General features: G+C 37.9%; 1 protein-coding gene across 1 annotated transcript; it reads left to right on the top strand.

Moving 5' to 3' along the window:
- Positions 1 to 3,374: 3,374 nt before the first annotated feature.
- Positions 3,375 to 25,514, top strand: LOC138820349 (vomeronasal type-2 receptor 116-like). Its single transcript, XM_070011992.1, has 6 exons — positions 3,375 to 3,490; positions 7,786 to 8,074; positions 9,230 to 10,036; positions 10,955 to 11,173; positions 23,575 to 23,683; positions 24,577 to 25,514. Exons 1-6 carry the CDS (start codon positions 3,375 to 3,377, stop codon positions 25,512 to 25,514), a joined length of 2,478 nt encoding a protein of 825 aa, XP_069868093.1.
- The last annotated feature ends 431 nt before the right edge of the window (positions 25,515 to 25,945 follow it).

Consider the following 25,945-nt stretch of genomic DNA (forward strand, 5'->3'; position numbering starts at 1 on the left):
GTGGGACGGATGTAATGGTAGGGGGAAAACAAAGGAGGAGGCAAGTATTTAGTGATGATAAACTCTAGGGAGGAAGCCAGAGACAAAATGTTGTTAGTAGCTGTATTCTTTTCTGAAAGGATGACCTTTCTCTGTCATGAGAATGACTTGTCACAGAGTTAAACTTTAAGCTGCAGCCTCGTCCAGAGCTGAAAACAATACCCACCATTCTATGTCTTCTTCTTCCTGTAGAAAAAGACCCAATCCTCAGGGTTCTAGGGCACATCACAACACTTATGGCCTCTAGTGCTTGCCCATGTCCAACACACATACACACACATACACACACACACACACACACACACACACACACACACACACACACACACACACACACACACACACACATCAACATGCTGAAGAAAATTATCCTCCCTTGAAACCAAAGCATTCTTACTTTCTGAGTTGGTCCTATGATATGAAGTTCAAACTGGAGTTGAGAATTTCATTCTGTCTAGATGAGTCTTTGAGGACTTCACACCTACTGAACTCTTCAGGATTTCTAGTGTTAAAGAGAGTTCTCTATTTCCTGAAGCCCAGCAGAGCGTGGGTTTCCTGATCATCTTAAGAAACTACACTCAGTTTCTAGAAATAATGCTTTTATGCTGTAGGTGCTCCATACATATGGACAACCAACCCCAGATATGTCTGTGTGACTAGAGTCTTCTCAGTCTGATCTCTGCTATCCTTGCTCTGTATATATCTAGGTTAGGAAATTTCTTCCAGATAGAATCTGGTGTCTTCTTCATAAAAATGTCTTCTTTGTTTCTTGCCTCAGATAACTGAAACTATATGAAGAGAATGTTATACTTATAAGGAAAGAGAGGCACAGAAAAGTTTCCACAGCTGTGGACAGCACACTTCAAAGGACCAGCCTAAGCTAGCACCACCACTGTTTATGGACACGTGGTTCTGACATCAGCCAAAAAGGATGCTTCTCTGAGCACATACTTCACAAGCCTATTCCTTATGTTCTTCCTGCAGGTAAAGAGTCCCATGGTATTAGAATTGGCACTCACCTTTTGAACAGATAGTTCAGTATATGCTGGGTGTTTGCTAACTTATGGTAGGTGTACAGAAAGGGTGGGCTGTGAAGTCAAGTTCTACAACACCTTGTAATAGACTTAACCCTGTCCAGGTTAAAGTGACAATGTGATGTACTGTGATATCCTAATGGCATTAGGGAAGACAAACTATACATACAATAATTCTAGGGGCATAGAGATACTCTATCTCCTCAAATAGCAGGTAAAATCTTTGTTGTACTATTCATTTTGAGCAGAAATGCCCTATTTTTGCCATTAGTGTATGTGGAACATCTGCAATTATAATTCAATTCAATATCCCCTTAATTCTTACAAACACTTAATGGATACATACTTCATCTTAGAAGATTATTCTTTTACTGTTATGGTAAAAGTGACATACAGATGGCTTACTGTTAAGTAAGTCAATTAATGAATACATTTCTTTTTGAACAGCATCAACCCTACCCTTTCTTCCTCCATTTTTATCATCCCAATCTTGCTCACGAGTTGTAGTTCATTTTCAAAATCGTGTCTAGTGATTATCTCTGCTGCATTTTGTCCTACAATTTTTATGCTCCCCCTTTACACTCCCCAAAAGGGTTAAACTGACATACAAGACAAAATGTACAGAAAATAAAAACAAGACAAAGAAAACATAAACAAAATATCGAAACCTTCATTTCCAAGTCTTTGAGTTCATATCTATAAATATCATTTTATATGCTCATATGCAATCACTTATTGGGATTCATGACCCTCTTTAGAATATCCTCCTTGGGTCTCACAGTGTGAATGATTGGAGTCCAGTATAATTTATCATGTGTTTTTGTGTATTTTTTTGTCTTTTTCCATCCAGTGTATTTTTGGCTTTTATCATCCAGCGTGTTTACTTTTAACTTATATGAATATTCTAGTTAGAAAAAAGGAGGGAAACCATGCAACCTATGTCTCTGTGGGTATGGCTTACTTTACTTAATATAATTTTTTCCACATTTTTCCATTTCCTTCTGAGTGGCACAGTATTATTCTGTCTTATGGAAGCATATAATTCCATTGTGTCCGTTTTTGATGCATTTGTCTTTTGTGGGACTTTACTCAGAGTCCTGGAAGCAATTGCTGTCTGCAGAGAGAGAGAGAGAGAGAGAGAGAGAGAGAGAGAGAGAGAGAGAGAGAGAGAGAGAGAGAGAGAGAGAGAGAGAGAGAGAGAGAGAGAGAGAGAGAGAGAGAGAGAGAGAGAGAGCGCCAGGCAGCCATGCCCCTGGGTGTATAGACCCCACATGTGTACACACAAGGCCAGCCCATGTGCTGATTAAATGCTTCTTTTCACAGAGGTTCTTTAGGCACACACTTGCGGCCATCTTCCCTGGACACCGTGTCCAAGTACCAAGGATGCCCTATATTGTGAATGATCATTGTTTTTCAGCACCCTGATATTTATGAGCTAAAACTTGAGATAAAGTACTACAATATGGACAAAAATGGAAAATTTCGTTTAGGTAGTAACTTCCTGATTAAAACTCCAAATAGCTCAGTAAACAAGAACAAGAAATACCAACTGGGATTATATCAAACTAAAAACTTTTAGCACAACAAAGTAAACAATCAATAGATCAGGAACATTGTTGCTTCCTTAGGCAATGGTAAATGGATGCATTTGTAGAGACCTCTGTATATTGAATCTGGACTGTAACCTGCTTGAATCAACCAGCAATGTTCTGTAGCTGTTTTGGATAATAGGTGTGTGAATTTACCATCTGGGTATGATGCAATAATATCTTTCATTGACATCTCACTGGCATAATTTTTTTTGGCCATTTCACCATGCACCTGAAATGGCATATTCTGATGCAATCCGGTTGCGTCATCCCAAATAACTTTGATGCAAATAGTTCCTTGACACAGATATTAGAGCAAATACATCAAAGACAACTTCATCCCTGGGGCATCACTATCTGCTGTCCTGGAGGAAATCACATTACTTAGGATGAAGAAGGAGAATCTGCAAACATGTTTTCAATTCATGTTTTTCTCTGCATTCAGGGCCACAGATGCAGAGCCCCAGGGAAGTTTTACCCATTATTCCTGAGGATTCACAGAGGCTTTAATGAAAGATGCGCTACAGTGTACCTCTCTGTCAATAAAAAGACACATAGACACCAATAAAAAGATTTATGAATATATATACCTGACAGCCAGAATTTCACCTAGGCAGGTGCGTCAAAAATGAGCCTTTTGATGTTCACAATTGTTCTTCTCCAGCTTCCCCTCCTTATCAGGTCCTGTGCTGGCACTGGCTGCTTTTCTACTATGAAGCAACGAGCACACATGGATGGAGATGAAATGATTGCTGGGTTTTTCCCTCTCTACACTTTGGGAACAGATCGCACTCAAAGTGATGATTCTGGAGATGGACAGAACAAGCCGTAAGTAACTCATCATTGTATTTCCATTTACAAATTTGTTCTCAGGATGGGCAATGGTAACTCCAAGTGCACACATAAATGCTCTGTGTCTTCTCTACCCTGACATCCCATCCTTTTGCTAGAGAAACACCTCAGTTTCATTATTTTATCTCGCATGTACTTTTGAGCGGTTTTCTGCCTACAAGTAAGAGAGAAATCTAGTTTCCATCCAAGTATATTCTTCTTTCTATGATGGTAAGCTCTTCGTGATATTTACTTCAGTTTTATCTACCTTTTGATTTGTAGAACGTCCTCTTTGCTTGATTGATTATTGCTTCTGTGTTTTCATACTCTATTTCCTTTTCTTTTTGAATTTAATTTTAATATAAAGATGATTATAGAGAGGTTATAGCTATGTAAGTCAGGTAAAGAATACATTTCTTTTTGAACAATGTTATGCCTCCACATGTTTCCTCCCACTTCTTGATCGCCTGACTCCTCTTCTGCTCCAAGATGTAAAATTCATTTCCAAAGCAGTGTCTAGTAAGTATTACTGTTAAATTGGCATACCTTTTGTCTCACTGTTTCTACTTGATTATTTCATTCCTTTTACTAACTTGTGGAAGTTTTTACCATTTCCTAAATTTTCTATAGCCATAGTTTTTTTTTATTTTCTTTTATCTTCATTATTTTATTTTCAATTTTTAAAAATTACATTGTAAAGAATATATACAAAGGGGTTAAATAATTAAGCTAGTGAGTATATTTCTTTTTGAACAGTGTCACTCCCTCCCTCATTCTCCTTCAGTTTCTTCTATCCCAACTACTCTCCCTGACAAGGGGTATAGTTTATGCCATATTGTCTAATGTGTATCATTGCTTAATTGTTTCACCTTTTGTCCCACCCTTTCTGTTTTCCATTCTCTTCCACAAATTAAATAAGCTTATATGCAAAACTTTAGAGGAATAACAAACAGGACAAGAGGGGATTATACCAAAGAAAAAGCGAAAGGAAAAATGGAAAAAGAGGAAAAAGAAGAACAGAAAACAGTACAATAAAAAAATCAATTTGTTTCTAGTTCCTTCAGATGCAGTGCAGGTGCTTCAGCTAATTATCTGTTCTCTTGATTTATAGGAAAGGTTATGTTTTCCTTTTATTCCCCTTTTTCTATAACAATATGGTTTTCATTTTATTTATTTCATTTTATTTTCATTTATTTTCATTTATTTATGGTTTTCATTATATTTATTTCTTGAAATTTGCCTTGAAAACAATTCACTTTATCATCCATTAATCATTTAATTAAATTGAATAATCTTAATTATTATTTTACTACTTAATTTTGGTTAATGGATAATTCATGTAATTTTCATGTTATATGCTTATTTTCCTTTTTAATTTCTATCCTTACTATATGTGTTTGTATATATGCTCAATAAACTTTCAACATTTTAAAAATCTGGATGGCTTTGTGTCCCATCCCATGATTGTTTGCTTGGAGAGAAGTTTTACTCAGAAGTTGAATGAGGTGTTCAGCTGGTGTATGTGAGGATCTTCTGATCAAGTTTGAAATTTAGATCTGCTGCCTCCCTGTTGATTTTGTCAGAATGATCCATCCATAAAATCTTCAGCTATTATTATATTGAGGACTATCAAAGTCTGCTTAACATAGTTTAGTGATTGTATAGTATGTAAATACACATTTTGAATTGCTATTTCATCTTGTAAACTTGATATCTTCATCATTACATTACAAAATGTCACTTCATTGCTTTGATTAAAGTCTACTGGATATGTTATACACACTCCTAGTTTCTTTTGTATTTCAATTGTATTTACTGACCTTTCTTATACTCACTGAGGGCCACTGATGGTGAAGTGAGTTTCTTGGCATCAACGTTTCCTTTGGCCTTGGGTTTTTATTCATTCAGCCATTTTAGCTCTTACTGGTAGAATTTCATGCATTTACCTTTGCAGTCATTGTTGACAGGTCACAGTTCCTTATTGCTATTATGTAATTTGTTCTCCATGTTAATTGAAGCTTCTTCGACTTTTTCTCTCCTTCAGTGGTTAGGAAGGAAGTTCAATAGTAGTGTCTTTTGATTACTGGATTATGTGCTTTCATTTGCTGTTATATATTTTCTGGTAATTACTGGGCTGAAAATAGATGACAAGAAGCTATTTTGGAATAACAACTCTCTGGGATGAGGAGGATGAAATAAAAAGAGAAAATAAACATACAAGCAATAGAGGGCTATGATCAAAGTCCATAAATGAATGTTCAGAAATGTCATAATGAAATCTTTTAATTTACTTTTAAATTAAATCTTTCATTTAATACAGTAAGATGAAATGTTAAAGACAAACAGGAACTGCAACTGCATTATATTCCTCTTATCATTTGTAATATTGGATATCCAATTTTAGATTCTACAGTAATTACAAGATGTAATTATATTAACAATTTTTCCCTCTGCATAAAAATTGTGTGTGTGATTTTGCTAGCACATTTACAATGTTAGAGTATTTTCAACTAGTTTTATAGCCACTTTCACTAGTAGGTTTTACACATTCTTGAATACTTTTATTACTCATCTATGGTTCAATCTTTTGCACAAAATGCTTTTCTGTTAACTATGTAAAAATAACTATTTATTTTTGTATACAGTGGTTCCATAAACATTTAACATTTCCCATTTAAAAACTTCTTCAAACAGCTGTCTACCCATTCTGATTTTCTCACAAAGTGGTCATATTACATGTGCATTAAATTTGGATGACAAATAGAATACTTTTGTTGTTTTTTTTTTGTGGAACAGGTGTGTGGGAGTATATTCTTTTAATTGTACTTGTCTGGGAATATCTTTACCCTTTTATCCTTCACTTCTAATGGATGTCTTTGCTGGCAACAGTAATCTTAGTACCCAATTTATCCATTTTTGTCCCTAATCTTTTAAAGATTGTCTGCCGTGCTCTCCAGGATTCTATGGATTCTAATGAGGAGTCAGCCATTAGGAAAACAGAGGAATACCTATGTGTTATGAGTTCCATTTATAGCTTCTGTACACGAGTATGTGTTGTGGTCAAATATTTGATTAAGCTTTCATCTCTAGCTATCTCATATTTCTATCATTGTCTACATTAGGAAAGTTAAATTCTGCCATTGCTTCTTAGAACAAGCATTTTAACTTTTGTCATTCTCAACCATTTACTAAATCCTCAATACACTAATATTTGCTTTTTCAAAATAGTGTTGTCAGCTTTTGACCAATCATTTCCCACATGTCTTCATTCTTACTTTCAGGTTCCTCCTATATATGCATATGTTCAATTAGACTTTATTCAAGCTTACTATTTGTTTCTGTTTAGAAGACATCATTAACATGATAGGCTTCCAAATTGAAATTTCAAGTATGTGTATACCATGAGTTAAACAAGTTAAGCCTCACATTTTTATTTCTTCCTAGCCTCCATTATTTCCTTTTTAAACAATATGTATTGATTCAATATTATTTCTTTAGAATGTGTGTGTACACATACTCACACCATTGCACAGACATAACAGAGAGAGAGCAAAGTGTTGATTCTCTTTATTCCTCTGTAGTCTTTCTAGAATCTCAACCTAACAATATTGGGAAGGCAATAGAGATTACTGCATTTTACAATGGTGGCCTTGAATCTTTGGATTTCAATGTAAAGTTTACAATTCTTTCATTACTCTTCATGTTGGAGATTTCTTTCTCCATTATGATGTGCTTGCAGTTAGATTCATCCCCTTGGTTTTATTACATAAATAAGAATAAAATTCCTTCACCTGGTATTTGAGCTGTCTTCTGGCTGATATTGCAGGAAGAGCTGTTCAATATTTCAGGTCTGTTAGTTAGAGAAACTTAATATAGAATCTTCCTTAAATAACTATTGAAGATGTATTACTTAGCCCAGCCTGCCTTATAACCACATAAGATAAACTGGGTGACCGAAAACACAAGATTTTTCACACAGTGGAGCTAGTTACTCGAAGATAAAAGGCAAGAGAATATTTGGTGTCTCATGAAAGACTATTCCATGTTTAATGGACAACATTAGTGTTTGCTGTGGTGCATGTGATTATGGGGAATAAGCAAGCTCTCTCTTAAGTTTCTTAATCTTATGCATGACAAATTCCCTTCATGTCCTTAATCCCATAGAGAAGCATAAAAGACTATATTTGCATTCCATCATAGTTGGGATAATGCTTTAACATATTCATTGGCACAGAAGCAAGTACTTAGTCCATCAAATTGATAAGTTTTAAATTTCTATGCTCATTATGCAGGTTTATCTTCAACACCTACCAGTTTGTTTTGGCCTTGGCTTTTGCTATTGAAGAGATCGATGAAAATCCTCATATTTTACATAACTTGACGCTAGGATTTAATATCTGTAATGCTCATATGGAAACTTGGAAAACATTTAAAAATCCCTTCACGAGCCTCTTTGGGAAGGACAACCTTCCAAACTACTCTTGTGTGAGAGTGAGCAAGTCTATAGCAGTACTGACAGGACCATCAGGATTATTATCTTCCCAGATTGGTATATTGCTGAACCTGTACAGGTTTCCCCAGGTGAGAGTGGGAGGAGTGAAGGGATATAAAAAAGTATCTAATTTGGTGCCATTTCATCTGTTAGAAGATAATTATAGGAAGATACTGGATTTATGAGCCTATCAAATTTTGTGATATCAAGAGTAAGTATTCAAAGTAATAGAGATCCACACTACCATTTTTAGTAAAGGGACTGGAAAAGTTAGAGCCACAAAGAGATTGTTTGGACTTTTAAGCATTGTCAATAATTTTCTTAAAAAATCAGGAAATGGAAAAATGACTTTAAAGTATAGCAATATGTTGAGCTGTGTCCTGATGGCTAACTGCAAACCAAGCTACTAAGGAGAAATCTCTAATTAACCAACAAAAAGCAGGAAGTAATGTGTGGTTTGAGTGATAGAGAGGTAGCTTTGAGGGAGAAAGCCAAGGAAGTACACGAGGCCTTGAGTTCATGCTCCTACAATAGTACACACACACACACACTCTCTCTCACTCACACACACACACACATGTGTGCACATGCACGTAAGATATTATGTTGAATGATATAACTCAGACTCACAAAGGGAAAGGGACATGTGTTCTCTCATATGTGAAAGTTAAATCTAAAATATGAACATGTAATATAAAATAAATATAGGACACACACATATCCATTTACAAATAGATTTGATTAATCTGTAAACTATGGTACACATAGAGGTGGAATCCCATGGTATAACATTTCTGATCAACAAAGAGATATAAAAAACTAGCACTAGAACATTGAAGCATAACTTGTCTGTGGAGAGTTGTTAGAGGGATGTGCAAAGGGGCAGAGAAATATGGAGTAGATGTTGGGAAAATACAACATATCACATATATGTATGTATATGTCTATATATAGATATTTAGATATATATACATATTCAGATGTGTGTGTGTGAAAATGGACCAAGGAAAGTCAATGAATGGGTAGAGTTGCTATAGATTGAATGAGTTGATGGAAATAGTGACAAAGATCAAGGAGCTTTGTAGGAACAAATTGAAATGTACAACTATTAAAAACAATTTTTTAAACTAAGAAAAATCTACCTTCCACCTACTTCAAATGGTTATTTAATACATATCATAAGTGAGATCATAATGGATAGAAATCTTCTCATTCATGAAACATTCAATTTTCATTCCGTTTAGCTTACATTTGGGCCTTTTGATCATGCTCTGAGTGACCATAAAAACTTTCTTGCTCTGTATCAGATGGCCTCAAAGGACACATCGATAGCCATTGCCCTGATCTCCTTACTCCTTCATTTCAGCTGGAACTGGGTTGGACTATTGACCTCACAAGATGAGAATGGCTTGTGGATTCTTCCTGAATTAAAAGAAGAGATGGACAAGAATAGAATTTGTGTAGACTTTGAGCTAGCAATCCCAACCTCTGGCTTGGCATATGTTTTTAAAGTCATGGCACTTTATAAACAGATTAATAAATCTTCAGCAAACGTCCTCATCATACATGGTGATAATGAAGCCTTACTAGATATCGTAAGATGTATTGAGCAATTTTTAGTAAAAGGAAAAGTTTGTATCATGAACTCACAGCTAGAGTTCACCATGAGGAGGAAATATTTTGTATTAGGTTCATTACATGTACCTCTCATTTTTTCACAATATCATCCAGATATTTTGGGATTCACAGATTTTGTCAAGGCAGTTAACCCTTTCAAATATCCAGAAGACTTTTTCCTAGCAAGGCTATGGTTTCTGTCTTTTAATTGTTCAGATTCAGAGTCAGACTGTGTAATGTGGGAGAACTGTCCTCACGAAGCCTCCTTGGATTTGTTGCCTGGACACATTTTTGACACGACTATGTCTGGAGACAGTTACCATATATACAATGCTGTGTATGCTGTGGCCCAGGCTCTCCATGAGCTGCTTCTTCATCAAACAGAAGCACAAACAGTGGGAAAGAGGGAAGGGGCAGTGACTTCCCCTGCACAGGTAAGGCCTTCTGTGTTAGATCACATACCCCATAGGCAATGTCACTTCCTAGATAGTTTTCATGCCATATAAAATTTAAGCATTTTTGGTATGTTTTCCAAATCCAACAAATAATGTTTGTTTAAATGTCTGTGAAGTACTCTGGACGTATTTTAGTGCTCTTCAGGAAAAGCAGGCCATAACAAGGTTCAAGTGAGTTCCATGTTTCATAAATTCTTTTAATTACAAATAGCCTCAAATATTCATAGGAGATAGTTTTCCGTATTTTTTATTGTCAAGATGATATACAGAGCGGTTACAGTTACACAAGTAAGATAGTAAGTACATTTCTTGTCAAACTTGTTACCCCTTCATTCGTTTTTCTCTTACTTTCCCTCCCTCTCCCCCTAAAATTGTACAGATCATTTCCAAAATATTGTCTTGTATATATTGCTGTTGCTTTGACCCCTCCCATATAGCAGATGTTTTGAAAACTATAAATGCACCTTGAGTTTCCCTATGAGTTTCTTATCTAATAGCAAAAGAATGACCTGCTGAATAGAATTATCCACATTTTGGATAAGGGACCTAGTTTTATTCTACTTTAAATATTAAAATTTTACCAAGTTCAGATTAGCAACATGCATAAAATTAGTGGTTGTGGGAAACACTGGCTAGCCTACTGAGAGTCATCTTATTTGTGACTCTCTAGACTTGGTTTCTTTTGAAAAGATTGCATCTACCCCTTTGCTGAGTGACCAAGATTTGGCAAAATTATTTTTATTCCTCCATAGATTCTCTTCTGGAATGCTTCATTAGGTGGTTCTACTATTCTTTCATTCTACATCAAAATTTAAAGGCAATCAGGAACTTTTTTTCTTCAGGTTTTCTTTCGTAACTCAGGATGTACTTCACCATAAGATGATGTATGTCTTTTAGCTGCACTCTTTTCTGAAGAACATCCAGTTTCACAATACTGCTGGAGATCAAGTGACTTTGGATGAGAAAAGGAAATTGGAAGCAGACTATGACATTGTAAACATATGGAATTTCCCAGAAGGTCTTGAACTTGAGGTGAAAGTAGGAAAGTTTTCTCCATATGCTCATCAACTGTCTTTATCTGAAGATATGGTACACTGGGCCATAGGAACAATAGAGGTGGGTTGGGTTTAATTGCAATGATTTTAAGGACATATAAGTAAGAAAATTTCAGCCTTAAAATGTATATCTGGTTGGATAACATATAAGAAAATTTCAGCCTTAAAATGTATATCTGGTTGGATGCCAGCAACCTATTCCTGTAATACTAGCTAATTAGGAGACTAAGATAAAAATATTGTGGTTTGAAGGCAGTCCAAGCAGGATCTTCTCTGAGAGGCTTATTTTCATTTAACCACCATAAAAGCAGGGCTGGACACTAGTGACTCATGCCTGTAATCCTATCTACTCAGGAGAAAAATATCCTCAGGACTAAGATTACATATCTGTTGAAAGTCCAACTGGGCAGAAAAGTCTTTGAGACTCTTTTCTCAATTGACCATCAAAAACCTCAGATGGAACCTCAGGTCAAGTGGTAGAGTGCTTACCTTCAGGAGAAAAAAGCCCAAGGAAAATGAACATGTACTTATATCAAACCCTGGGACTAGGACAAAAAAAATAGACATTCACAGTCTCTACATGGTGATTTAGAATAGTGTCATAAAATACATATTTCTTTTTTCATTTTTTATTTTTTATTTTATTTTATTTTTTGTGAACATAGTGTACAGAGTGGTAAGAATTACATGGGCAGGATTATGTGTACATTTATTATCAAGCATTGCAGCCTCCTCCTTTGTTTACACTTCACATCCCTTCCCAGCCTCCCCCACTCCCCCACCCAATCCGTCCCCCCTCCCCCTTCCCGCACCAACGTTGTAAAGCTCGTTTTCGACATGACAACTTGTACATCTCATTGTTGCAACAGGTCCACCTGTATCCTTAAACGACTTGTTTTTACCCATGTCCTCCACAAGTTACACTGACATCAACTATAGTGAAAGCAGGGGTTATACTGTGGGAAAGGGACATACAAAGCAAAGAAGAGATAATCTTATAAATGCGTTAGAAATGCATGAAAGAAAAAAAAACATTAAAGTACATATCTAAGGGTTCATTTTCCTAACATCACATTATCTGATCTTTTCCACTTGACTCATACATATACAAGATATTGCAATAAGGGAAACCATGGGACCTATGTTTCTTTGGGCCTGGCTTACTTCACTTAATATAATTTTTTCCAAGTTTTTCAATTTCCTAACAAATGGGGCAATGTCATTCTTTCTGATGGAGGCATAGAATTCCATTGTGTATATATACCACATTTTCTTGATCCATTCATCTACTGAGGGGCATCTGGGTTGGTTCCAGATCTTAGCTATGGTAAATAATGCTGCAATAAACATAGTTGTGCTGGTAGATTTAGTGTGGCCTTGTTTGTAAACATTTGGGTAAATGCCCAAAAGTGGGATTGCTGGGTTATAGGGGAGCTCTATGTGAGGTCTTTTGAGGAACCTCCATACTGCTTTCCAAAGTGGTTGAACAAGATTACATTCCCACCAACAATGAAGTAAGGTTCCCTTCTGTCCACATCTCCACCAGCATCAGTTGTAGTTAGAGTTCTTGATTTTTGCCATTCTAACTGGAGTGAGGTGGTATCTCCATTTTGTTTTGATTTGCATTTCTTTTATGGCTAGGGACGTTGAGCATTTCTTCATGTGTCTATTGGCCATCCTTCTTTCTTCTTCAGAGAAGTTTCTCTTTAAGTCATTACCCACTTATTAATTGGGTAGTTGTTTCTTTGAGGATTTGTTGTTGGGGTTTTAATTTTTTGATTTCTAAGTATATTATAGATATGAGACCCTTGTCTGTTGTATGGTTAGTAAAGATCTTCTCCCAATCCATGGGCTTTCTATTAATCTTGCTAGCTATCTCCTTTGCCATGCATAAGCTCTGCAACTTCATGCAATCCCATTTGTCCAACCTTTCTTTGATTGGTTGTGTTTCCGCGTCTCTATTCAGAAAATTTCAGTTTGGGCCTAGGAGACGTAGGGTTTCTCCTATTCCATCCTGTGATGTTTTCAGAGTGTCTGCTTTGACTTCGTGGTCTTTGATCCATTTGGAGTTGATTCTGGTGCAGGGTGATATATAAGGATCTAGCTTTAGTTTTCTACAAGTAGTGAACCAATTTTGCCAGCACCATTTACTGAAGAAGCTGTCTTTCTTCCACTGTTTTTCTAGCTCACTTATCAAATATTAGATGGCTATAGGTCTGTAGGTTCATTTCTGTGTTTTCAATTCTATTCCATTGGTCCTGAGGTCTGTTCTTGTGCCAGTACCAAGCTGTTTTGATTACTATGGCTTTATAGTAGACTTTGAAATTTGGTATTGATATTCCTCCAGCAGTGTTCTTTCCATGGAAGAGCGTTTTTGCTATTCAGGGTTTTTATTGTTCCATATGAATTTTTGGATTGGCTCTTCTATTTCCTTGAAGAATGAGGTTGGAATTTTGATAGGTATCGCTTTGAATTTGTAGTTACCCTTGGGAAGTATTGCCATTTTCATGATGTTAATCTTTCCAATCCAGGAGCATGGGAGGTTTTGCCATTTTATAAGTTCTGCTTTGATTTCCTTTTTGAAGATTTCAAAGTTTTCATCATAGAGGTCCTTCACTTCTTCGGTTAAGTTAATTACTAGATATTTTATTTTTTGTGGGGCTATTACAAATGGGGTTGCTTTCCTAATTTCAGCCCCACTTTTCTCATTGTTGGCATACAGAAAAGCCATTGATTTGGGTGGGTTAATTTTAAACCCTGCTACTTTGACAAAGTTTTGAAGCAGCTTGAGTAATTTGGGAGTGGAATCTCTGGGATTCTTTAAATACAAGATCAGGTTATATGCAAAGAGGGAGTGTTTTATTTCTTCTTTCCCTATATGGATCAACATTATGTCTGCATCTTGTCTTATTGCTGAACCTAGGCAATTTGATACTAGATTGAAGAGAAGTGGAGAGAGTGGACATCCTTGTCTTGTTCCTGAGTTAAGAGGAAATGGCTTTAGTTTTTCACCATTAAGTATAATGCTGGCTGTAGATTTGTCATATACAGCCTTTATTGTATTGAGGAATATTTCTTGGATTCCTAATTTTTCCAAAACCTTCATCATAAAGGGGTGTTGGATCTTGTCGAATGCTTTTTCTGCATCTGTTGAGATAACCATGCGGTCCTTTTTCTTGCCCCTGTTGATGTGATGAATAATATTAATTGATTTGCATATATTGAACCAGCTTTGCATCCCTGAAATGAATCCTGTTTGATCGTGGTGTATAATTTTTTGGAAGAATTGTTGAAGTTGATTGGCCAAAATTTGTTGAGAAGTTTTACATCAATTTTCATCAAAGAAATGGGTCTATAGTTCTCTTTCTTTGATGTGTCCTTGCCTGGTTTTGGAATGAGGCTTATGATGGCTTCATAGAATGTGTTACGTACTGAACTCTCTCTTTCAATTTCATTGAAGAATTGGAGGAGTATTGTTGTTAACTCTGCTTTGAAGGCCATGTAAAATTCCGCTGTAACACCATCTGGTCCTGGAGTTTTCTTAGCTGGCAGGGCTCTTATTGCTGTTTCTATTTCAATGCTTGATATGGGCCTGTTAAGATGGTTAAACTCATCTTGGTTTAGTTTTGGCTTGACAATATTTGCTAGGAAAAGTTCCATTTCTGTTAAGTTCTCAAATTTATTAGCATAAAGTTTTGAGAACTATTCCCTTTTAGTGTTCTGAATCTTTGTTGTTTCTGTGGTGATGTTTCCATTCTCATCTCTGAGTTTATTAATTTGGGTGTGTTCTCATCTTTTTCTGAAAAGACTTGCTAAGGGTCTGTCAATTTTGTTAAGTTTGTCGAAGAACCAACTCTTTGTTTTGTTGATTGTTTCTATAATTTTTTGGATTCTGATTCATTTAATTCTGATTTACTTTTAATTATTTCTTTCTGTGTACTGGATTGGGGTTTATCTTGCTACTCTTTTTCAAGGAGGTTTAGATGTGTCATTAAATTGTTGGTTGTAGATCTCTCCAATTTGTTGATGTAGGAGCTCAGAGCTATAAACTTGCCTCTGAGTGCTGCTTTTGCTGTGTCCCAGAGGAGCTCTTAATTTGTGTGTTCATTTTTGTTGAATAGCATGAACATTAGAATTTCCTTTCTAATCCCTTCCATGACCCACTCGTGATTCAACAGTGTGTTGTTCAGCCTCCATGTGATACCGGATTTTTTTGGTGGCATTTGGTGTTGAGTTCTAATTTTATTCCCTTTTGGTCAGATAGAATGCAAGGTATAACTTCAATGTTTCTGAATTTAGACAAGTTTGCTTTGTGGCCTAAAATGTCTTCTATTTTAGAAAATGTTCCTTGTGCTGCTGAGAAAAATGTGTATTCTGATGCTGCTGGGTGAAATGTTTGGTAATTGTCTGTTAAATCTTGTTGATCTATGCAGCTGTTTAGATCTGGAGTTTCTCTGTTGACTTTTTGCCGAGTTGAACTATCTAGTGTGGAGATTGGTGTGTTAAAATCTCCAACAATTAATGTCTTTGGATCTATATGGGATTTGAGGGAAAGTAGTGTTTCTTGGATAAATTTGGGTGTTCCATTGTTTGGCGAATAGATATTTAGAATTGTAATATCCTCCTGAAGGAGATATCCCTTAATTAGTATGTAGCCACCGTCTTTATCTCTTCTCACAAATTTTAATTTGAAGTCTATTTTATCTGATATTAGGATTGCAACTCCCGCCTGTTTTATGGGGGCCGTTTGCTTGGTAGATTTTGTTCCAGCCTTTAACATTGAAAATGTGTTTTTTTTACGGGCAAGATGTGACTCCTGAAGGCAGCAGATAGAAGGGTCTTGTTTTTTAATCCAACTAGACAGTCTGTGTCGCTTAATTGGAGAGTTAAGTCCGTTAACATTAAGATATAAGACTGAGAGGTATTTGGGATTCTTGCCATGTTATCAACCTTCTTGTGGGCTGCAAAAACTGTGTTCTTCCTATGGTTTTTGGAATCTCAGTTTGGATGCAGTTTCTTGGACTTTATTGTGGTCTTGTTGGTTTTCTATGTGTGGGGCATCTTTAACAATCTTTTGTAGGGCTGGTTTGGTGGAGATGTATTGTTTCATTTTTATTTGCTATGGAAGATTTTTATTTGGCCTTCAGTTATGAAGGAGAGTTTAGCTGGTTACAGAATTCTTGGTTGATAGTTGTTTGTTTTTTTGGGCATGGCATACATCATTCCAGGCTCTTCTTGTTTTGATTGTCCCTGCTGAGAAATCTGAGGTGATTCTAATTGGTTTCCCTTTATAGGTGATTAATCTTTTCTCCTTGACAGCTTTAAGGATCTTTTCCTTGGTTTGATTTGGTCGTGTGTGGATTATAATGTGGCAGTGGTATGTCCTATTCTGGTCTGTTCTATTTGGGGTTCTAAAAGTTTCTTGTATCTGAATAGGCCTATCTTTTTGCATGTTTGGGAAGTTCTCTGCTAGGATCCTGTTCAATAAATTTCCTAGGCCATTAACTTCTGTTTCTAGCTGCTCCTCTACACCCATTATCCTTAGATTAGGCCTTCTGAAGATGTCTTCCAAGGGTTGGACAGAACTATCATATTTCTTGGACTTGTCTTGGATGGTTGTATGTTCTTTCTCTATAATATCTAGACTGTCTTCAATTCCTGAGATTCGATCTTCTGCAATTCGATCTTCTGCAATATCCTGGCTATTATGAACAGTGCTGCAATAAACGTGGAGGTGCATGTGTCCTTGTATAGTGGTTCCTGTTGTTCAGGATAGATGCCTAGAAGTGGTATGACTCAGTCATAAGGGATGTCAATATTCAGCTTTCTAAAGACCCTCCAGACTGCTTTCCAAAGTGGTTGTATAAGTGTACATTCCCACCAGCAGTGTAATAGGGTTCCTCTTTCTCCACATCCCCTCCAGCATTTGTCGTTGGCTGCCTTGATGATGTGGGACATTCTGACTGGGGTAAAGTGGCATCTCAGTGTTGTCTTTATTTGCATTTTCTTCACATCCAGCGATGGTAAACATTTCCTCATGTGTTTCTTTGCCATTTTTATCTCTTCATCTGAGAAGTCTCTCTTTAGTTCCCTTTCCCAATTAGTAATTGTTTTGGAAGGGATTTGTTTCTTGAGTTCCCTGTATGTACTGGATATAAACCCCTTCCCTGATATATTGCTGGTAAATATTTTTTTTCCCAATTAGATGGTTGCTTTTCTGGCTTGGTTGTTATAGATTTAGCTGTGCAGAAGCTTTTTATATTAAGGTAGTCCCATTTGTCGAGACACTTTCCAATTTGTTGTGACCCTGGGACTCTGTTCAGGAATTTCCTTCCTGTGCCTATAAGTTCAAGTTTCTCTCCTACTCTGTCCTGCAATAGTTTCAGAGATGCTGGTTTAATGTTAAGGTCTTTATTCTGTCTTGAGTTGATATTAGTGCATGATTATAGCCTGGGGTCCACTTTTAGTCTTCTCCATGTGGCCACCCAGTTTTCCCAGCATCAATGGTTGAAGAGACTGTGTTTCTTCCATTGTATGTCTTTGGCCTCTTTGTCAAGTATCAGCTGACTGGAGGCCTGTGGTTTTATTTTTGGATCTTCTATTCTATTCCATTGGTCTTCGGGTCTGTTTTCATGCCAGTACCATGCTGTCTTTGTTTTTATGTTTCTATAATAGAGCTTGAAGTTTGGCATGGATATCTCTTCCATGTTATCTTTATTCCCTAGAATTGTTTTGGCTATTCTAGGTCTTTTGTTGTTCCACATTGATTTTTGGACTATTTTCTATATTTTAGAGATGTATGTCATTGGGATTTTAATAGGAATTGCATTGAATTTGTATATTAATTTTGGCAGTATTGCCATTTTCACTATATTAAGTCTGCCTATCCAAGAGCATGGGAGGTCTTTCCATTTCCTAGTGTCTTCTGTAATTTCTTTCTTTAACTGTTTATAGTTTTCATTAAATAGTTCTTTTACATCTGTGGCTAGGTTAGTTCCTAAATATTTCATTTTGGGGGAGGTTATTGTGAATGGGTTTGCTTCCTTTATTTCCCACTCTGCTTGTACATTGTCAGTGTACAGGAAGACAACTGATATTTGTGGGTTGATTTTGTATCCTGCTACTTTGCCAAAGTGATTTATGATTTCTAAGAGTTTGGGGATGGAGTTTTTGTGATCGTGAATGTATAGTATCATGTCATCTGCAAAAAGGGATAGTTTAACTTCTTCTTTTCCTATATGGATCCCTTTAGTGTCTTTTTCTCACCTTATTGCCTGGCTAAGGGTTCCAGGACTATATTGAAGAGGAGTAGAGACAAGGCATCCTTGCCTTTTTGCCTGATTTTAGGAGAATTGGTTGTAACTTTTCCCCATTAAGTTTAATATTGGCTATTAGTCTGTAGTAAATGGCTTTTATTGTTTTAAGAAAAGTTCCTTCTATTCCTATTTTCTCCAGAGCTTTTAGCTTGAATGAATGTTGAATTTTATCAAAGGCGATTTCTGCATCTGTGTAGATAATCATGTGATTCTTGACGTTGGCTCTGTTGATGTGTTGGATTACATTTTTTGACTTACATATGTTAACCATCCCTGAATCTCTGGGATGAAACCTACCTCGTTGTAGTCTATGATTTTTAATGTTTTTCTGGATGAATATTGTTAAGGATCTGTGCATCTGTTCATCAAGGAAATTGGACTGTAATTCTCTTTTTTAGTTGGGTCTTTGTCTGTTTTTGGGATGAGTGTGATATTGGTATCATAGAATGAGTTTGGGATAGCTCTCTCTATTTCTCTGAAGAGCTTGAGGAGTATGGGTATTATTCCTTCTTTACGGATCTTAAGGGTCTTCTTTAAGTGTCTTTAAGAATTCTCTTGTCAATCCATCTGGTCCTGGGCTTTTCTCTGTTGGAAGACTTCTGATTGCTTCCTGTATCTTGTTGTAGGATATTGGCTTATTTAATTGATTTACTTCTTTGCTCAGTTTGGGCAACTTGTGTTACTCTAAAAATGCACCCATTTGTGCCAGGTTTTCTTTCTTTAGAGAGTATAACTTTTGAAAGTAGTCAGTTAAAATTGTTTGGATATCTTGGGTATGTGTTGTGATTTTTCCTATGGCATCCCTAATCCTGTTAATATGGGTTTCCTCTCTTCTTTTTTTAAATTAATCTTGCCAGTGGTCCATCAATGTTGTTTATTTTTTCAAAGAAACAGCTTTTTCTTTGGTTAATTTTGGCTATGATTCTCCAATTCTCTATTTCATTGATCTCCACTCTTAGTTTGGTTATCTGGCTCCATCTAGTAACTCTAGGTTCCATTTTTTCTTTTTTTTTTCTAGCTGTTTTAATTGCAACATGAGATTATTTACTTAGTCTGTCTCCATTTTCTTGATGTCGGCACTGAGGGCAATAAATTTGCCCCTCAGGACTGTTTTTGCTGTGTCCACAAGTTTCTTTGTGATGTGTTTTTCATTGTCATTGAGTTGTAGGAATATTTAAATTTCATCTTTGATCACTTCCATTACCCAGGCATTGCTTAGAAGTGTACTGTTCAATTTTCATGTATTTGAGTAATTTCTGCGGTATGCTTTGTTATTGAGAACTAGTTTGATTCCACTGTGGTCAGATAGGATACAGGGGATTATGTTGATCCCCTTGTATTTCCTTAAGTTCCTTGAATGAACTTTGATATGGTCTATATTGGAGAAAATTCCATGAGTTGCTGAGAAGAATGTGTACTCTGTTGATTCAGTGTGAAATACTCGGTAGATGTCAGTTAGTTCCACATGAAGTATGGCCTCACTTAACTCGGTAGCTTCTTTGCCAATCCTCTGGTTGGTAGACCTAACCCTTGGTGAGAGTGGGGCATTAAAGTCTCCTAGTATTATCAGATTGGGATCTATTTTATTCTGTAAGTTTGAGAGTATTTGCCTAACATATTTGTGTGCACCAATGTTTGCGGAATGTAAGTTGATGATAGTAATATTCTCCTCTTGGATTGTTCCCTGTATTATTATGTTGTGTCCGTCCTTGTCTTTGTGCATTGAATTCAATGAAAAGTTCATTTTGTCAGATATCAGGATTGCTACACCTGCTTTATTGCTACACCTGCTTTCTTACTGGGGGCATTTGATTGGTAGATCCTTTTCAACCCTTCACTCTGAGTTTGTTTGTATGTTTGGCTGAGAAGTGGGTCTCCTGAAGGCAACAGATGGATGGGTCATGTTTTCTGATCCAGTCTGCAGTTCTTTTTCTTTTGATTGGAGAATTAAGCCTGATAATATTAAAAGACAGTATAGAGAGATGCATTGTGGTCCCTGTCATTCCTTGTTTTCCTAAGTTTTTCTTCTTTCCTTTCCTCCTGTGTTTGCTCAGTTAGATGTCTATTACTGCCTGTCTGGGTACAGGTCCCTGTTCCCTTTTGCTATCTTCAGGTTGTGTTCCCCCTCTTAGTATTCTTTGTAATGCTGGCTTAATGTTTATGTATTCATTTAGTTTTTCTTTGCTATTAAAATTTTTCAGTTCTCCATCGAATGTGAATGCTATCTTTGCCGGGTATATCAGTCTGGGTTGGCAGTTGTTTGCTCTCAGGGCTCGTATGGTACTTTCCCAGGCCTTTCTTGCATTCAGTGTTTGTGTGGAGATCTGCAGTGATTCTAATTTTTTCCCGTTGTAGTAGAACTCCTTCTTCATTTTTGCTGCATGCAAGATTGTTTCCTTATTATTCAGACCTATCATTTTTACTATAATGTGTCTAGAGGTGTTTCTCCTGGGATGTTGCTTGTTAGGTTTTCTATATGCTTCTGTAATGTAGGTAAGATGTTCTTTTTTGAGATGGGGAAATTTTCACTGATTATCTTGTTGAATATGTGTTGCATTCCCTTGCTTTGATATTCCTCACCTTCGTCCACTCCAGTTATACGAAGGTTAAATTTCTTGGCACTATCTGCTTACTCTTGAACTTCCCTTCGGCATAATTTATGTGATTTTTCCATATCTGTAATTTTTTGGTCCAGTTGGTATATTCTGTCTTCTGTATCTGACAATCTACATTTCATTTCGTTCTCTCTGTTATCTGTGTCTTCCATTGTGGTTTGCATGGAGGAAATGGACTCATTTATGGATTTAATTTTGGTTCTCAAAGTCCTAATCTCACCTTTCAATGAGGAGTGTACTGCCTCTATTTTGGCGCTAATCTCACCTCGTAGTGAGGTGTGGTCTGCCTCTATTTTTGCTTGCATCTCCTGTTTGATATCCTGCATCTCTTTCGATATTTCGACCCTGTGCTCTTTCAATTTCTGGTCTATTTCTTGCTTTATTTCTTGAGTCATTGCCTACAGCATCTCTTGGATGTAGCTTTTGTCTTCCATTCCTGTTTGCTCCCACTGGAGCTCTCCTCTGCTTGGCTGCTTGCTTTTGGTGATAGCTTGCTATCCTGGGTATTGATAAACCTTGTAATTTTTCTCTGTGATTTTGCAGGGGATTCAGGGATTATTGGAGACTAATCTGAAATTTTGTTTTGTTCAATAGGTGTTTGTCATTGCTTGGTTGCTGTTTCTGTGCTGGTAGAGAGTCTGTAACTGATTTCGGTTCTGTTGGGAGCCAACCTCCAGTTGTTGGTCTGAACCACATAGGGGTTCTTGGCTCTCTGCTGTAGATCACTGGCAGTTCCTGCCTTTAGAAGGTTGAATGGCCTAGACTGCTCCTGTTTTCTCCTACAGATGCTCTTGGCAAGATCGGATGTGCTGGATGCACTCTTCCAGATGTTGGAGTCTGCTATGGGCTCCTGATATTTTTTTTTGGCCGGTTGTGGGTTTGAACTCTGGGCCTGGGTGCTGTTCCTCAGTTCTACAGGTCAAGGCTGGCACCCTACCATTTGAGCCACAGCACCATTTCGGTCCCTTTCTGCTTATGTGTTGCTGAGTATTCAGATCCACGGCCTCATGCACCCAAGACCAGCACTCTACTGCTGAGCCACCTTACCAGCCTAAGATCATGACTATTATCAGATGCTTATGGCCTGTGTTGTCCAATTCCCAGCCTAGAATATATGGGTCAGGTTCTGGTATGGATTGGGCTTCTCTTGTCCTGACCCCTCGGGTCTTTTGCTGTCACAGGCGTGCTTCCCAAGGGGTGCAGTTCCCTGTTTTTCTCCCCTCTGCTGAGGCATATGCTCAGCTTCTGACTTCAGTTGGGAGGAATTTGTTGTGTTGCTCAGGCACTGGATTCCCAGGCCTGGTCCCAGCCCCTAGCCTGGGGCATGCCGGTTGGACCTGTGCTGTTGTGTATCCTGCCTAGGTTATGCAGCCTGGAATACACAGTTCAAATTTCTTCCACTGTTGGTTGTCTTGACACAATGGCGGTGTTCCTGGCTTGGGCATTTAATGTCCCTTCCAGGGGCACTCTTGCTCTAGCCTGGCCAGCTGTGTGTGCTCCATGGGCTGATGAAGCTCTCGAAAAGTTCCCATTTTTAGTGGGTCCTGTGGTCCAGATGTTGGGATAGGGAGGCTGGGTCAGGGTCTGGGGATTCCCACCAGCTGTGGTCTCCCTTGAGGTATACACTGTCCCTTGTAGGGTACTCACCCTGGAGCTAGTAGCTGTTTCTGTGTGATGTAGGTCATTGGTTGTTGTTGCAATCAGAGTTCAGTTGAGGTGGTTGTGGGCTGGGATGGGCGGTGGTCGCTCTGCATGTTTCACTTCTGTCTCTGTCTCAGTTGATGCTGTTCTGGTCTGCGCCATAGGGTGGGCCTCCAGCATCTGCCCAAGAGGTAGGGGAGGGGCCTCCATGCACTGAGCACTGGGGTTTGTCTCTGCTTATGTTCTCTGGATCAGCACTGGTTCCTTGAAGTTCTTCTGCTCTGCTGTTCTGTGGGTGTCCTCTGTAGCTCTGGGGTTCCCAGTGTCGTGCATAGTGGCTTTGGTGTGATGGAACCTCTCTGCTCAGATATACAGTGAGGGGTGGGGGTGGGATTTTTGTGCAAGCTCCTGGCTCAGAGGTTTCTCTGTTCATAGCGATCAGCAGGTCCAACATCGGTACCTTAGGTGGCTTCTGTGTGGGTGACCTGCAGACAAACCCCTGTGTCTCTAGGACTCTGGCAGCCCCCACTGGGCTGGGCTGGCAGCGGCTTCACGTGCAGCAGTGTTGCCAGTAAAGATTGGGGGAGGGGTCTTCGCTTTTCTTTTGTCTGAAATTCTTCTTTTTCTCTCTTATTTTGTTTTTTTTTCCTCCTTCTGTTTTTCTCAGGGTGTTTGTCTTTTTGTTGTTGCCGGTCACTTGGGGAGATTAAGCGATGGAACTTGAACTCTCTTTTTTGGGGGGGAGAGCTGTGGTGTTTCCCTACTGCCCAGTTGCCATCTTAGTCCCCCCTCTAGATTCTGTTCTAATAATTCAGTATTTTAATACTATGGATTGTTGGAGCATTATGTAAAGTCTAAACAATTACTGACAAATATCTGCTTGTCCTCAGCCTACTCAATCTGCCTGCAGTGAGAGTTGTGGTCCTGGATTCAGGAAATCCCCTCAGGAAGAAAAGGCAGCCTGTTGCTTTGATTGCACACCGTGCTCATGCCATAGTGAGAAATTCATTTTCTTTGCTGGTATCCCCAATCCATGCAAGCCAATGCAAAAGTTGTATATTATGATTACAGAATCAAATTCTTCCTTCCTTCACTTAATCATCTAATTGTGACACTGGTTGATTCTTCTTGAAAAAAACATCATGGACTCTGATTTATGCATAAGATTAATTTTTTCTGGTCTATTGTATATATGTTTATTCAAATACTCAGTAATGTAAGCTTAACATCTATCAGAGTAAGTGCAAATCTTTTTAAGCACGAGGACCCCATCTTCTTCAAAATTACCTTCAGACTACAAAGAAAACCCAGATCGTGTATATCTTTATTTCCTAGATCTTAGAACTGTTCTTGCAATGGAGAAAATACTCTGGGTTTGGTTTGGTGTAAGATGCAGGCAAAAGTGTTGTGCATATTATGACTTTATAGTTTCAAAGAGTGATTTCTCCATCCTCTATAGGTGAGTAGAAGAGACAAATATAACAATTTCAAGGAAGGGTCACAGTTGTCCAATTTATATTGTATAGAGAATATAGAGGAAGTTGCAAAGTTTTACTACCCACAATTTTGAATAAGGGGTTTGACTTGTGCACACATGTCTGAGAATTATGGCAGCATGAAGAGGCAGAGAAAATTATTCATAGGATATTAGAAATGGCAAGTAACAGTATTTGTGATGGTCATTACAAGCAAAAGAATTTCAATCAGACTAAAGTATGAGAATATGGGAATGAGTGTGGGAACATGACGAAGACATAAAAATAATAGTGATCATGTCTGGTAATACTTGTTAATATTTACTTTATGCTACTAAGAATTCACGTGTCAGTATTATCTCTAGACAGGGACTTTCTAATTTCCTTTTAAGTATTGGAAATGGATAAATGTTTATTTGAATTCTTCACTAGATATGGAGCAGTGTATGAAGTGTCCAGATCATCAGTATGCCAATACAGAGAGAAACCAGTGCCTCCCAAGAGCTGCAAGATTCTTGACTTATGAAGAACCCTTAGGGATGGCCTTGGCCTGCATGGCTCTTTCTTTATCTACACTCACAACAGTTGTTCTTGGGGTCTTTGTGAAACACAAGAACACTCCCATTGTCAAGGCTAATAATCAAGCTCTCAGCTACATCCTACTTATCTCCCTCATCTTCTGCTTCCTCTGTTCCTTGCTCTTCATTGGCCGTCCCAACACCAGCACCTGCATTCTACAACAGACCACATTTGGAGTTGTGTTCACTGTAGCTGTTTCTGCTGTCTTGGCCAAAACTGTAACTGTGGTTCTGGCCTTCAAGGTCACTTCTCCAGGGAGAAGGATGAGGTGGCTTATGCTATCAGGAGCTCCTAACTTCATCATCCCCATCTGCACCCTGATCCAGGTGACTCTCTGTGGAATCTGGCTGGGAACCTCTCCTCCCTTCATTGACACAGATGCACACTCTGAACATGGCCACCTCATCATCCTGTGTAACAAGGGCTCCCTCACTGCTTTCTACTGTGTCCTGGGATACCTGGGCTTCTTGGCTCTGGTCAGCTTCACTTTGGCTTTCCTGGCCAGGAACCTGCCTAATACGTTCAATGAGGCCAAGTTCCTGACCTTCAGCATGCTGTTGTTCTGCATTGTCTGGCTCACTTTTCTGCCTGTCTACCACAGTGCCAAGGGGGAGGTCATGGTGGCTGTAGAGATCTTCTCCATCTTGGTGTCTAGTGCAGGACTACTGGGGTGTATCTTTGCCCCCAAGTGCTACGTTATCTTGTTAAGACCAGATAGAAATTTTCTGCTTGGCTTCCGGGACAGAAGTCATCCCGGGAGAAATACACCCTCTTAAGGTGAAACTTACATGTTAGGTCAAATATATTCCTTTTCCCATCAGATATTAGTTTATATTGTTGTAATAACTTCGATGAATAAATGACTCTTACTCATTTTTCTAGCCAGAGCCTAGTAAATTTGAAATTTATTCTCTATATGTTTTATTATCCCATCATGTCAACTACTATATTTTCTCTGTTGACTTGTTTTCTAATATTGCTTTCTTAACCATTTGCCTAAAATTTCCTATTTAGTGCCAGTACTGGGGCTTGAACTTAAATTCTGGGTACTCTCTCTGAGTTTGTTGTTTGTGTTTTTTTACTCAAAACTGTGGCATTTCCACTTAAGTCACAGCTCCACTGTTGGCTCTTTGGTGGTTAACGAGATAACATTTTCATGAACTTTCTTGCCCAGTTTGGCTTCATACTGTGATAATCACATCTTAGC

This window comes from Dipodomys merriami, unplaced genomic scaffold (genome assembly GCF_024711535.1).
Source record: "Dipodomys merriami isolate MVZ:Mamm:240054 unplaced genomic scaffold, mDipMer1.0.p SCAF_865, whole genome shotgun sequence".
Taxonomy (NCBI): domain Eukaryota; kingdom Metazoa; phylum Chordata; class Mammalia; order Rodentia; family Heteromyidae; genus Dipodomys; species Dipodomys merriami.

Excerpts from the sequence above, each read along its gene's own strand:
- LOC138820349 (XM_070011992.1), top strand. The coding sequence starts at position 3,375 with ATGAAGCAACGAGCACACATGGATGGAGATGAAATGATTGCTGGGTTT. Across the intron at positions 11,174-23,574 it reads GGGCCATAGGAACAATAGAG|CCTACTCAATCTGCCTGCAG; the intron begins GTGGGTTGGGTT and ends GCTTGTCCTCAG. Across the intron at positions 23,684-24,576 it reads ACCGTGCTCATGCCATAGTG|TGAATTCTTCACTAGATATG; the intron begins AGAAATTCATTT and ends TAAATGTTTATT.